The sequence below is a fragment of the Zootoca vivipara genome, chromosome 12 (assembly GCF_963506605.1).
Source record: "Zootoca vivipara chromosome 12, rZooViv1.1, whole genome shotgun sequence".
NCBI classification, from domain to species: Eukaryota; Metazoa; Chordata; class Lepidosauria; order Squamata; family Lacertidae; genus Zootoca; species Zootoca vivipara.
The window spans coordinates 21,830,253-21,843,991 of NC_083287.1; the positions used below are offsets into that span (position 1 = coordinate 21,830,253).

General features: G+C 43.4%; 1 protein-coding gene across 7 annotated transcripts in view; it reads left to right on the forward strand.

Annotated features, from left to right (window-relative positions):
- CPVL (carboxypeptidase vitellogenic like) overlaps positions 1-13,561 on the forward strand; it is a 57,112-nt gene extending 43,551 nt beyond the window's left edge. For all 7 annotated transcript variants that reach the window (XM_035129251.2, XM_035129253.2, XM_035129255.2 and 4 more), the window contains exons 12-13: positions 1,507-1,689; positions 13,331-13,561. In XM_035129251.2, the coding sequence (XP_034985142.1) occupies positions 1,507-1,689; positions 13,331-13,432 (285 nt within the window). In that variant the 3' untranslated portion in view covers positions 13,433-13,561. The remainder of the gene's footprint in view (positions 1-1,506; positions 1,690-13,330) is intronic.
- The last annotated feature ends 178 nt before the right edge of the window (positions 13,562-13,739 follow it).

The window sequence follows — 13,739 nt, forward strand, 5'->3', positions numbered from 1 at the left end:
TTATATTCATAGCTGCCAAGTTCTCCCTTTTTTAAGGGAAATTCCCTTATGCTGAATAGGCTTCCTCGTGAGAAAAGGGAAAACTTGGCAGCTATGATTATATTACCATCCTGATAATATATTGATAATATATTGATACTGATTTCTGTTTGTTGACAGTGGTCCATTGTTATTATCTTGTATGACTGTAGTTTAGTATCAAAGGTTGACTGCATCTGGTTTTGTAAAGATTGGATAAGCTGGAAGACTAATATGAGTTGTTTCCATAGAATCATAGGATTGTAGAGTTGGAAGGGATCCTCAGGATCATCTAGTCCAACCCCCTGCAATGCAGGAATATGCAGCTGTCCCATACGGGGATTGAATCTGCAGACTTAGTGTCATCAGCACCATGCTTCAGCCAATTGAGCTATCCAGGCTGACCAGCACTAAATTGGACATATTGGATTAAATAGTCCTTAATGCTCTTTCAGATTCGAACTATTCACTGAGCTTTTGCTTTAACTTTCATGTACGAGATGAAGGGATCAACTACGTCCAGTTGATTAGCCAAATTGCTCCCTCTGATCCTTTTGCGAGCAATGTCGAGTTATTTGTGCTCCCTCTCCCATTACTTTTAGCATGGGATGTGTGTTTGTATGTGATTGGATTCTTGAGAGTGTTCTTTTTGAGCTCAAATGCCCAGCCATTTCTGAGACATAGAGGGCTATGGCTATCTTTAATCCTACCCTCTTGTTAACATATTTTTATTTTGTTCATTTGTTTGTTTACCACGTATAACGAGGTAGTGTAAAGATAAAAAATATATTACCACAGTAGCAACAGCAGAAACATCAATATCACCAGTTATCAAAAGTAGCTGAATGTAACCAATCAGATTGGACATGGTGACAAACTTTCTTGAGGGCAAATTCAGGCAGTTCAGCAGTGCTTTATCTGTTGCCTTGCCGAAAGGGGCAGGAGAAGGCTTGCTTGAAGCAAATGCAAACTCCTGTCGGCATAAAATTATTCGAGCTTTTGATGGGGAGTGTGGATCCTGAGTATCAACAAGAAGCTGCCCACTACCCAGATGATCTGGGCTGTTGTCCGTTGTGGCTTCAGCTCCTGCAACTCCACCAGATAAGGAGGGGAAGTGCCTCACTCTCCTTGTGAGGCGTCCCTAAAAGTTTGGAACCTTTGCATGGCCTGTAAGTGGGGCTGAGTTCTGCTTATTGGATTTCACAGCTGCACCCTGAATTTGTACATCCCAGAGACAGATGCATCAACCAGACTTCTGCTCCTCTGTTTTTTCCCAGGTCTTAGACCTATCTGTCCCAGGTGTAATAGCTGTGCTCCAAGCTGAGGCTTATTTTTCACCATCAGACTAACCATGTCTCTGTCCTTGATTTTTGGCTTTGGCTTCGTTATACAGGCTGTATAGGATCAGTTCTGTGAGACTCATGGCGCTTTGTATACCTGATCTTTTACTAGACTCTTACAAGCCATGGACCTGCATATCTTTTCCAGGTTCTCCTATACAGTGGACAACTTGATATCATTGTGGGAGCCCCACTGACGGAACGGTTTCTGCCGACTGTGCCGTGGACCAAAGTGGAAGAGTACAAGAATGCCGAGAGAGTTGTATGGAGGGTGCGTGCTAAAGATTCAGACGTTGCTGGCTATGTGCGCCAAGCAGGTGAATTCTATCAGGTAAGGGGGGGGGATGCTAAGATACAGATTTTAAAGAAGCACAGTGCAAATTCAGCTCTGTTTATTTGACTTTTTCCGGCCGAAGGACTCGCTTTTCTCTCTCAACACCAGGTGAAGTGAGTTAAATTCAGGCTGCAATCCTGTGTATGCTTATTATGGAATATATAGCCCCCACTGAACTCATAATACTTATGTTGGAGTTAAACCTCCCATGCTCTTGGTCAGGGGTAGGCAACCTAAGGCCTGGGGGCCGGATGCGGCCCAATCGCCTTCTCAATCCGGCCCGCAGATGGTCCGGGAATCAGCATGTTTTTACATGAGTAGAATGTGCCCTTTTATTTGAAATGCATCTCTGGGTTATTTGTGGGGCCTGCCTGGTGTTTTTACATGAGTAGAATGTGTGCTTTTATTTCAAATGAATCTCTGGGTTATTTGTGGGGCATAGGAATTCGTTCATTCCCCCCCCCCCAAAAAAATAGTCCACCCCACCACATGGTCTGAGGGATGGTGGACCGGCCCACGGCTGAAAAAGGTTACTGACCCCTGCTCTTGGTTGTGCGCTACCAGTGACCTAACCTGAAGTGAAACTATCTCTTAAGCACCCCGCATTACAAAAGCTGTTTTGGGAATGTAGGAATCAGGTGCCTGGTCATTCTCTCCCCACCAACCACACCTAGGCTGAATCCCAAAGGGACTCCAGGAGTAGGACGAGATTCCTGCTACAGATCTTGATGGGATAGATCTCATTTCTGAATGTTTGTTGTTTGACTCTTGGTGTGGGTTCTCTCTGGCAGGGAAAAACGAAAGCTTTTCCTGCAGCTTTTAAAATTGATTTCAGCAACAAAGCACTGAGCATGTGGCCGGAGCAGCTATCCTTGGTCAGTGTTTCTATCCTTGATCACTGTTGACAAAGATGACATTTGCACTCGGCTGCTGGGGGGGGGGAAGGGGGGCTTAGACTTTTCTAGGCAGCAGCTGCAGACAGTTAGCCAACTATTTGTACTGCAGTGCAGTGACAGATCACAAAACACTGCATCTGCGGGCATCAGAACATTCTTCATTTTTAGCCCTTGTAAGCAGGCTCTGCTCCTGATCCTCCAGTTTCTGTAACATAGCATTTACACAATAAAGCTGTGCACAGGGGTAAACCAAATATTAAAGGCCTTTCCTATCTTCTGCTATGTCCCCCCCCCAAAAAAAATCTAAAGACACTCAGTATCTTATGAAGAAAGGAGACATTCAAAAAAGGGGAGGGTTAAATAGAAATGCCAATTCTTCCAGCCGAAAGAATTGACATTTCTATTCAGTTTTTATTCAAACAAAGTCTGGACCAGTGTTAGAAACTGAGACGGGAAAGCTAGGAGCTAAATGGCACTTTAAACCTAGGTTATGGACGCCACTACAGAATGTCTATGCTGAAAATGAATGAACTGCAGCTAAAGTCTTCTGTTCATTTTTCGCATGGTCTAGTCCTCCTCTGAAGGCTGCAAAAGAAATGAAGCCATGCTTCCCCTGCCCGCCCCCTTAATATTCTTATGAGGGTCCCTCAAAACGCTCCCTTTCTGTAAGGGCAGCTGAGAGGCAGAACCTATCAGCTTGCCTGACGCTAAAATGATTTCTTGGAAGTCAAGCAGGCAGGAATTTCTCCTCCCACGCCCTCAGCACCAGCAGTTGCAGTTTTAATCTGGAATCTTACATGCAGTGCCCAGAGCTCAGAAATTGCTCGCGCCAATGAAATTCCCAATCTCAAAACGTGCCTAGAACAATGGGAGTTTTGAACGCTGGTCTGGACAGAGAATACAAAATTCAAGACACCTTTATAACTTCTTATCCTATGCCCAGATCCTTCCAAGCAATATACAGTAAACTGGATAACAGAATGTGCGAACAGCTCACGAACAGCCCCTGGACGCCTCATGTTTACTTCTACAGTGGTGCCTCGACTTACGAATTTAATCCGTTCCAAAGGCACCTTCGTAAGTCGAAAAACGCCACTGGAAACGCAATTTCCCATAGGAATGCATTGAGAACGGAAAAATTCATAAGTCGAAGCAACCCTATCTAAAAATTCAGAAGTTGAAAAATCCCTATCTAAAACCACCGCAGTTTTTTTCTGGATGTCGAGACATTTGTAAGCGTGCGGCCATTACCCCCATTCATAAGTCGAAAAATTCAGTTGTCGAGTCTTTCGTAAGTCGAGGTACCATTGTAATTGGTTACACCAATTATTGGAGTTGCTTTTTCCTTACAACTCTCCCTATGTTTTCCCAGTTTCTTCCTAACTCAAAAGTAGTTTCTGTTAAACTCTTAAAGGTTTGAGATACTTGTTTTCCTCCCTCCCATGAGTATTAAATTGGGAGGTGCTGAATCTACATTTTTAGTGCATTGAGGCTGGGCTTGTGTTCTGCTGGTGTAGCATCCACCTGTTTGCTTATACAGCAGCTCAAAGCATAGAGATTGCTCTTAAGCAGTTAAAATAATTTAAGTGCAGCACAACTCAGAACTTACCGTAAATGATAGGCATCTCATAAATCACATTTATAACCCACTGTGTATGTCAATTAAAAAACATGGATTTCGTTACTCTCAAATATACAGTTAAAAAAACAACCTAAACAGCTGAAATCCTACATAGAATGACTTGTTTTTGCTGGAATTCATCCACACCTTTTTATTTTGGGCTTCACTGATATGCATGACATGAAGGTCTTCTGAAAGTTTTAACGAAAGCTTAACTTAGCCTATAATAATACCGGTATGTCACTACTTTCAGATGGAAGGAAACTATTCAGGCAATTTTCATCATATGCTTCTCACAGGGACTAAGTATAAACTGAAGTGTTATCTTTCACAGTCTCTTAAATTCATAGGCTTATAGACATTTTATTTTCCAGTAAATGCTTCTGAGAAATGGCCTTGTGAGTCAGAACGTGGGTAATATTTACTTTACTGTTGCTTTACTGGGGTGGTATGTGTGTGGATCAACCAGAATGAAATTTTACAATTAACAGGCTGCTTTGAAAACAAAACAAAACAAAAACTACAGTGATTTAAGAACACAGCTAACTTGGCTTCGTTTCAGTATTAGTGGGAGGACTTAAATTTCACTTGCTTTCAGGGGAGCTTAAAATTATGTGGCTGAGTACTTTTCAGAAACTGGGTCCTTTGGAGAATTTTGGGAAGGTTACTGAATTGAGATAAGTAACTGCAAATAAACATATTTCTAATTGAAGGAAGAAGCTGCTGAATAGATTTGGGATAACTTCTGCCAAGGCCAGCTAGTTCCCAGGAAGAAAAATCTTGGCTTCACTGAAGTCTTTGTTAGTTCCTTTGTCAGTTTCTTGCTTCATTCTTTGAGGATGAGTGAAGTTCCTGATGCCACGTAGAAATTTATCCATGCTTAACTTTTGCCCTACACTTTCTTAGGCAGAGGTCTGCACTTAAAAGCTCAGTGTCCAAGCATTCTTTTTTGTTCTGGAACTTTCCCCGCGGAAGCCTGCTGAATTGGAGCAGAGGTCAATTCGGGTTCTCAATTGATTGCTGTTTGCTCCAATTGAGCTTTAAAGAGTGGGTTTTCGTAGGGAAAACTCTGGGGCAAAAAAGGGCATTCAGACATGGCAGAGAAAAGGTAAATGTGGATAAGCCCATAGTGTGATGACTATTTTCTAGAAGCTTCTATGAGTGTCGTGGTTTGTTTAACTGTTTTACATGGTCTTTCTCTAAGCATGCAAAGTGCCTATAGGATAGTGTTGGGCTACTAGCGTGGTCATATTTAGAATATTGATAGAATATATTTTTCAACAAGTTCCCCAGCTATCAAAAAAAATACCTAGCATCAGTTAATGGTTAAAAGGAGCGGGTCTATAGGTCAGTGGTAGAATACTGATTTGCAGTGTTGTGGTCCAGAGTTAGGTCTTGATGAGCAAAATTCAAAGTGTTGGTGCTGATCATTAAAGCCCAAAATGGCTTCAGCTCTATATACCTGAAGGAGCTTCTCCACCCCCATCGTTCAGCCCGGACTCTGAGGTCCAGCTCTGAGGCCTTCTGGTGGTTCCCTCACTTCGAGAAATGAGGTTACAGGGAAACAGGCAGAGGGCCTTCTCGGTAGTGGCGCCCGCCCTGTGGAATGACCTCCTGTCAGAAGTCAAGGAAATCAACAACTCTCTGATTTTTAGAAGACACCCGAAGGCAGCCCTGTACAGGGAAGTTTTTTTATGTTTGATGCTTTACTGTGTTGAGGTTTTAATTTGCTGGAAGCTGCCCAACGCGGCTGGGGCAACCCAGTCAGATGGGTGTAATATAAACAATTTATAATTATAATTATATAGAAAGGCCACCAAAGTGGGCGTCTGGGAAGGAGCTGACTGTGTACATAGTCAGGGTACATAGGCAGCTGGCTTATATCAAGTCAGACCTTTGGTCCAAATAGCACAATATTGTCAGCACTGACCAGCTGGGTTGCAGGCAGAAGTCTTCCACAGTTCTACCCGGAGACCCAAAGGATTAAGCCTGGAACCTTTGGCATGTGAAGAATGTGTTCCACCACAGACCTATGGCCCTCCCCTGAAGGTTAAACTATTGGTCTGACCCATTTATGGGGTAGTTCTTCATGTTCAATGTCTGTCGCCATGCTGGTTTCCTTAATGGGCACCCACCCCTTCTGAAGTCTACATTCATGATCTCGACACACCCATGAGTTATTATTTACCCCCTTGTGTTGCAACTCTTAAGATCGTACTCATCTGCTATGCGACAGCAGCAGCCTTGCTGAAACACGGTCTGATACTTGGCCAGTGCTTGGAACAGTTCCCATTGCAAAGATTTCAGCTCCTGTTAGTCCAAGCGCATTTGTTTGGCTTGGTTTTGAAAGAAGTTTTTAATATTGCCAAACTACCGTATCAAGAGGCGGAGATCTTCTTCAGGAAAAACAAGCCACGGGCACCCTCCAATCTGATCAGCGTGCATTGAGGCTAGAAACCCACCCAACAAACTGGGCAGACAGAGGCTGCCATATTTTAAAGGGGAATGAACAGGACCACTGCTCATCAGTGGTCCTGTTCATTCCTTCTCCTTGCAAGTCACAAGTTTCTGCTTCCAGCATCTTCCTTGCTCCATAGTTCCCTATTCTTCTGGTGTTCTTTATCATTCCCCTCTTTTCCACACTCACCCTCCTTATGAGCTCAGGCCCTCTTGAACTGCTGTTGTCTTGCCTACAGGCATAAAAGAGCTAAGTCAGGCTTCCTCAACCTCGGCCCTCCAGATGTTTTGGGACTACAATTCCCATCACCCCTGACCACTGGTCCTGCTAGCTAGGGATCATGGGAGTTGTAGGCCCAAAACATCTGGAGGGCCAAGGTTGAGGAAGCCTGAGCTAAGTTATCTGCTTTTGAGGGAATGAATGAAATTTGTTGGGGGTTTAAATGGTAGAATTTTCCGGCCCAGCAAGGAAATAGCAGCTCCACATTAGTATTCCACACGGATCTTCAGAATGACACTGCAGAATATTCCCACAAAGCCGCAGCATTGCTTAAGCCAGTCATGGTCCGGCGATGCTGGCTTGCCAATGGTTATAAGTAAAGCAACGTTTTGGATTTCTTTCCTGGGTTCTCCCTGCCGTTTGCCTGTTCAATCCCTACGGCTGCGCACATCTGTTTTGCACTATTCTGCTTGCTGATTTAATTGTACATGGCTGCACATGCATAGATATCCAAGAGGAAACCACAAAGAGTCACTTGTCCAAAGACAGTGAAGCCAAAGAACTGATGCTTGAACAGATTTCTCCTAGAACAGACTTTTATTTATTTCATTGCTTGATAGCCATAGCACTTAATCTTTTAATGCTGATGTTGAATCAAGCTCTCTCTCTCTCTCTCTCTCTCCCCCCCCACACACACACTGTGGCTGATTTTAAAATTCCTTATGATGTCAAAAACTGTTACGCTCCCATGTGTGCAGTTGATTTTTGTTCTAAAGCGAGTGCATAGTGATAGTGGTGAAACAGAAGCACAGGCTTTTTTAAAAAATCAAAATGTCTGATTTGCTGTAGTGAGCTAAGGTATAATCAATCCCTAATAGATAACAGGTTTTAAAATAAAGTTCCCAGGAAATGAGTTATGTTAGATGTGCTTTCTCACATGTGTGTAGATAGATTTTAAAATATGGTTTCTGCTTTCTAAAATATGGAGTCCAGTGGTACCTCAGGTTAAGAACTTAATTCGTTCCGGAGGTCTGTTCTTAACCTGAAACTGTTCTTAACCTGAGGCACCACTTTAGCTAATGGGGCCTCCTGCTGCCACCGTTCCACCTTAGCACAATCTGTTCTCATCCTGAAGCAAAGTTCTTAACCAGAGGTACTATTTCTGGGCTAGTGGAGTCTGTAACCTGAAGCGTTTGTAACCTGAAGCATTTGTAACCTGAGGTACCACTGTACCCTGAAGTGGGAGAGGTCTCCTCTCCAGGACTGTATAGGACTGCATAGTCCCCTCTCCATCCGTGAAGAAGCAAGTTGTCAGCTAAGGGGTACAGGCCCCATGGTACAGCCCCCAGCTTCACCTAGTCAAGCCCCTAAATTGTGCCTTGCAGGACCAGGGCACTGGCTGCTTTTGATCCACTGGATCCAAATCCCCATGGATTCTTTGAAGGGCCCAGTCTTTGGACCTTTTAGCTATGCCAGCCTGGAGCTGGTGTACCAAAAAAATGGGGCAAAGTAGCCTTCCACACAGCATTCTCCCCTGAGCATTCCTCAGCATTCATCCCCTGGCTTTGGGATGTGGTAGCCATGCTAGAGAGGATGGGGCCCGAAACAACGGGTTCAAATTACGAGAAAGACAGGTTGGACTAAACAAGTAGAGTGCAAACTATTCGACAGTGGAGCAGCAGACTGGACTCTCCTTTGTTAGACGTTTTAAGCAGAGGCTGGATAGCCACTATCTGGGATGCTGTAGTAGTGGATTGCTTTCATCAGCATGGAGTTAGACCAGAATCAGGGTTTCCTAAACTTGGGTCTCCAGCTGTTTTTGGACGACAACTCCCATCATCCCCAGCTAGCAGGACCAGTGGTCAGGGATGATGGGAATTGTAGTCCAAAAACAGCTGGAGACTGAAGTTTGGGAAACCCTGGACTAGATGAACTTGGATGCCCCTTCCAACTCCTTATGTTTCAGTGATTTGGCTCCAGATCCAGGCGGCTTTCTTTCTTTCTTTCTTTCTTTCTTTCTTTCTTTCTTTCTTTCTTTCACTCACGCACTGCTGTGAGTGTCCATTAAACATTCTAGGAGTTGATCTCCCTTCTGATCCCTTGAAAACAGGCATGACCAGGCGCCACACCGACATCCCACAGCCGCTGCCTTCCTCTCCTTTCAAATACAGAGGTCAAAGAGGAGGTTTGGGTCACAGTAAATGTAAGCAGAGACCCTGTATTCGGCTGTTACTTTTTTGTCGTGCATGAATGCCGTTTGGACTGGCGCCCTGTGAACTCTGCTGGCTGATTCCACCCCCACCCTGCCTCCACTACTGTATGTTCCTTTTGAAGCTGCGTGGAGGAGGAGAAATGCAGCTGTTTACTGCTTTCACTGAAACTCTGTATGTGTGTGTTTGTATGTGGCTTCAGTTTTTTTGCAATTAGGACTGAAGCCTGGAACAGCACTGCCAGCCTCCGTGGAGCATTTAGCAATCACAGCAGTGATTGGATTAAAGAAAGAGGAGGTCTGTCTGGAACAATGTAAATAATAGCCAGCACTTACGATTCAAAGGGATCCCAAAGCCAAAGTAAAATTAGGGTGGCGGTTGTGGTTTTAAGCCAGTTAACATTGGCTTATAGAGTGTGTCCCAAATAAATTACCACATCTGGTTCCTACAAGGGGAAAGACCAGCAGTGGAGTGAGCATGAAACCCGAATTCTTTCTCACCCTAACTGAAGTGTAGCGGCTGGGTCCATGTTTCATTCCTGTAGTTTGATGTCTCTACTTCTGGGCTCACAAATTAAGCGTGCAGTGTTAATTGAGAAGGGGGAAAAATGGGTGCGGGTGTGTTATTGTTCACGACACAATCCCCCCCCTGCTTTTTGTTTTTTTAAATATTCACCTTGTTTCTAAGTTTTGCATGTATGCTGTTGCTGCAACTGCAGCCCAGATTCAGTCCCTCATCCCTTTCCACTCCTATCCTGCCAATAATGGAGGTGGAGAAGTTCTCCCTGCTTCTCGTAATATTGTGTTGTGTCCTAGTAAAATGGGGACGCGGTGGGTACTGTGGGTTAAACCACAGAGCCTAGGCCTTGCTGTGAGCTCCTGTTACTCGGTCCCAGCCAACCTAGCAGTTCGAAAGCACGTCAAAGTGCAAGTAGATAAATAGGTACCGCTCCAGCGGGAAGGTAAACGCCGTTTCCATGTGCTGCTGTGGTTCGCCAGAAGTGGCTTAGTCATGCTGGCCACACGACCTGGAAGCTGTACGCCGGCTCCCTTGGCCAATAACGCGAGATGAGCGCCGCAACCCCAGAGTCGGTCACAACTGGACCTAATGGTCAGCGGTCCCTTTACCTTTTACCTAGTAAAATAAGTTGGAAAGGTAGCTCAGTAGTAGAGCATTTGCTCTGCATGCAGAAGGTCCCTGGTGTATCCAATTTAAAAGAATCAGGTGATGAATAGGCAATCGTCCAGAATCAACAGTACTGGGCAATATGGTCTGAGGCTGTATAAAGCAACTTCCTGTGGCTGGTGTGCTATTTCTAAGCATGTTGCAAGAAATAGGTCCACCACTCGGGCTAGGCAATATATCGGTATATTGTCCAAAACTGAAGTCCATATCGTGATATCGATTTCATAACTTTTGACCTGGCAATATATCGCAAATCATGATGTGTGTGTGAAGCCAGCCAATGTCTCTACATAGCTACATCCTTATTTCAGACATTGTGATATATCGGTACATCATGATGTTTAGCTGGTGATATATCACAGTTGAAAACCAGGTGTCGGAACATGTATGAAGGCTGTACTTTTATTATTATTATTACAAACATAGCAACTTGCCTTATACTGAGTCAGCCATTGGTTTCAGGCAGGGAATCTTTCCCAGCTCTACCAAGAGAAGATAAGGATTGGGGCTGGGACTTTCTGATGCGAGTAGGGCTACCCCATTGCAGATTTAGGAAGCTGTGTTTGCTGAGAGCCTTCTGTCTCCATTTACTCAGCATCTTGATAAGCGTACTTCTTCTGACATTGCTAGTTTCGATCTGAAGTACAAATCAGTGCTCCCAATTCAAGCAGCTAAACTTTTGGAAAGGAAGAGGTTAATCGTTAACAGTAGGCTTTTAACAAAAACATCTGTACTGTAGTAATGCTAGTGAGGAAATAGCCCAGTGACCTCTGGCAACCTGATGGGACTCTCCTGTTCAGATGTGGAAGAGACTTCTGCTGCCAACTTTGTTTGAAAATATTGTAAAATCCAAATACCACAATGGTGTCCTTCAGCAAGCTCTGTGCTTCTGCAGGAGTCACTGCGCCAGACAACTGCCAAGACAGAAGTCTGATTCTTGTTCACCTTCAAGGCTTCAGGCTTGGGCTGTTGGCGCCACAAGTAAAGATCCTCTCTGGAATAATTTGAAGACACTGTCTGATGTTGTTTGCTTTTTAGCAGTGAATGACTATTTGAATTCCAGCTATGTCTTTATGCTAAGGAGAAAATCTGTAAAAATGAGAATATGAAATCAGCAATGCAACACGGTTCTAACACATACCGTATTTGAAAGAGCATTGTCATTTGATCAGAGCTAGCATATTGACTTATTTCACAGGACTGCTTCTGCCCCAAATGAGAGGTAGTCTGTTTGATTTGTAGTTAGATTAGAGACTATGCTTCTGAGCCACATTACAGCCATTACTTAATGAGTCCGTGGCTGGATTTGCATTGGTATCTTTGGTCTGGCTCCAACATGCCATACCATTGGGTGATTTTGGTCCAGTCGTAATAGATGGCTGGGCTGTATGAGCTTGTGTGATTTGATGGTCGTAGCAATGGGTTAGTATGCGGAAACTCTTTCAAATCTTTCTGAGGCCTGCTGTGCATTTCATATGTACACATCAGATGCTTTTTAAACGTACTGTATATCTAAAACCATAAATGAAAACACACATTCTGCAGGGGGCGGATCTGTTGTCTCATTTCACCATTTGTGATTCAGTTTATTTAGCTGCTGTCGCTCCCTTTGCTCTCAGAATGCGGCGAACTTTTCACTGTATATTTTGTGCCAGAGCACAAGTGCATAAGACCAAGTACAATAAACAAATACATCCAATTAAGAATGGAGGGCATGTATACATGCGACATTGGACATGCCGTTTATGTATTTAAGGCATTTGTATATCTTCATAAATATTTATCCCGAGAAAGTTTACATTGCAAATTTCAATGCAATGAGCCACTCATTGACTCTGTTCCGACTACAGTATTTCAGTGGAACAGTATTCTCTTTGTCTTATTGCATATATTTTTTTACTTAGAATCAGCGTTGGAAGGGTCATGTAGGAATCTCTTTGCCCAACATGGAGTTTGAATTTAAATTTCGCATAAATTTAATAAGCAAATGGCATTTAATAAGAACATAAGAAGAGCCTGCTGGATCAGGCCCAAGGTGGATGGATCACAACCATTGTGGCTACAAGTCTTGTCCTCCATGGATTTCTTCAATCCTCTTCTCAAGCCATCCAAAGTTGGTGTTGGCTGTCACTGCCTCTTGTAGGATTGAGTTCCATCATGTCACATGTGCTGTGCAAAGAAGCACTTAATGTTGTCTGTTATGAATCTCCCAACATTCAGCTTCATTGTGTGTCCATGAGTTCCAGCGTTATGAGAGAGGCAGGAATTTTTTCTCGATCCACTTTCTTCATGCTCAGTACCAGATTTATGTATAAACTAAACAAGCTATAGCTTAGGGCCCCACTCTCTTGGGGCCCCAAAAATTTTTTTAAGGGAAAAAACCTGGGATGTACATATCCAAAATATAAAATAAAAAACAAATAAAATAAAACCTACATACAGCAACAGTGTTTTGTGTTGTGTAGGCTCCTATGATGTAAGTAATAGCCTGCTAGCCTGCTCCCTAAAATATCAGTGGTTTGCTCATTTCTATATATAGGGTGCCTGCATTCTGCATGGACTGGTTATTTTGTTATGTGCAAATGGCTTTAGAAACCTTTTAGGTCCATAAATTACCATATAGCATATATTCAACACAAAAAACAGTGACAATTTGTTGTTGACAAAGGACAGCTGGAAATATAAAGGGCCCCGTTACCTTCAGTAGCTTAGGGCCTCATCAAGCCTAAATCTGGCCCTGTTCATGCCATGCATAATTTTATAAATTTCTATCCTGTCACCTCTTACTTACGTGTTCTCTTAAAGTCTCAATTACTGCAACCAATTCCTCACAGAGGAGTCGCTCCCTCCCCTTGTTAATTTTGGTTGCCCTTTTCTGAACCTTTTCACAACTCTGCAATTTCATTCTGTGGGGATTAATGTTAGCTACAAAGCCCCTAATCGAATTTTTATTGAATGTGTTGGAACCAAAGCTTACGTAGTATGTCCTGGAAGCAGTGTTTTCTCTTATTTAAACTATATATATATATTTCTTTATATAATTCTACAGGCCATTGTTCGAGGCGGAGGACACATCCTGCCCTATGACCAGCCAGAAAGATGTTTGGACATGATCGACAGATTTATATCAGGGAGGGGATTCAAAGCCTAGTGGGTACTGAAAACTCAGCTTCAGTGCTGCAGCTCTTCTGAATTCTCCACAAGAGATTTTAGGGGCTGATAGGAAAACTTGTACTGTGTATAAATAAACTGTTTTTTTCTGCTCAGCTACAATCTTGAGTCTGTTGTCCTTGTCACCGGCTCAGCTTTCCCTACTGTGGTGCAATTTTGAACCTGGTATTACAGAGGAAACTCTTTTTTTTTTTTTTACATAGTTCCAGAATCCCTCATAGGCTGAACTTAAAAAGGTAAAGGTAAAGGGCCCCTGACAGGTAAGTCCAGTTGCGAACAACTCTGGG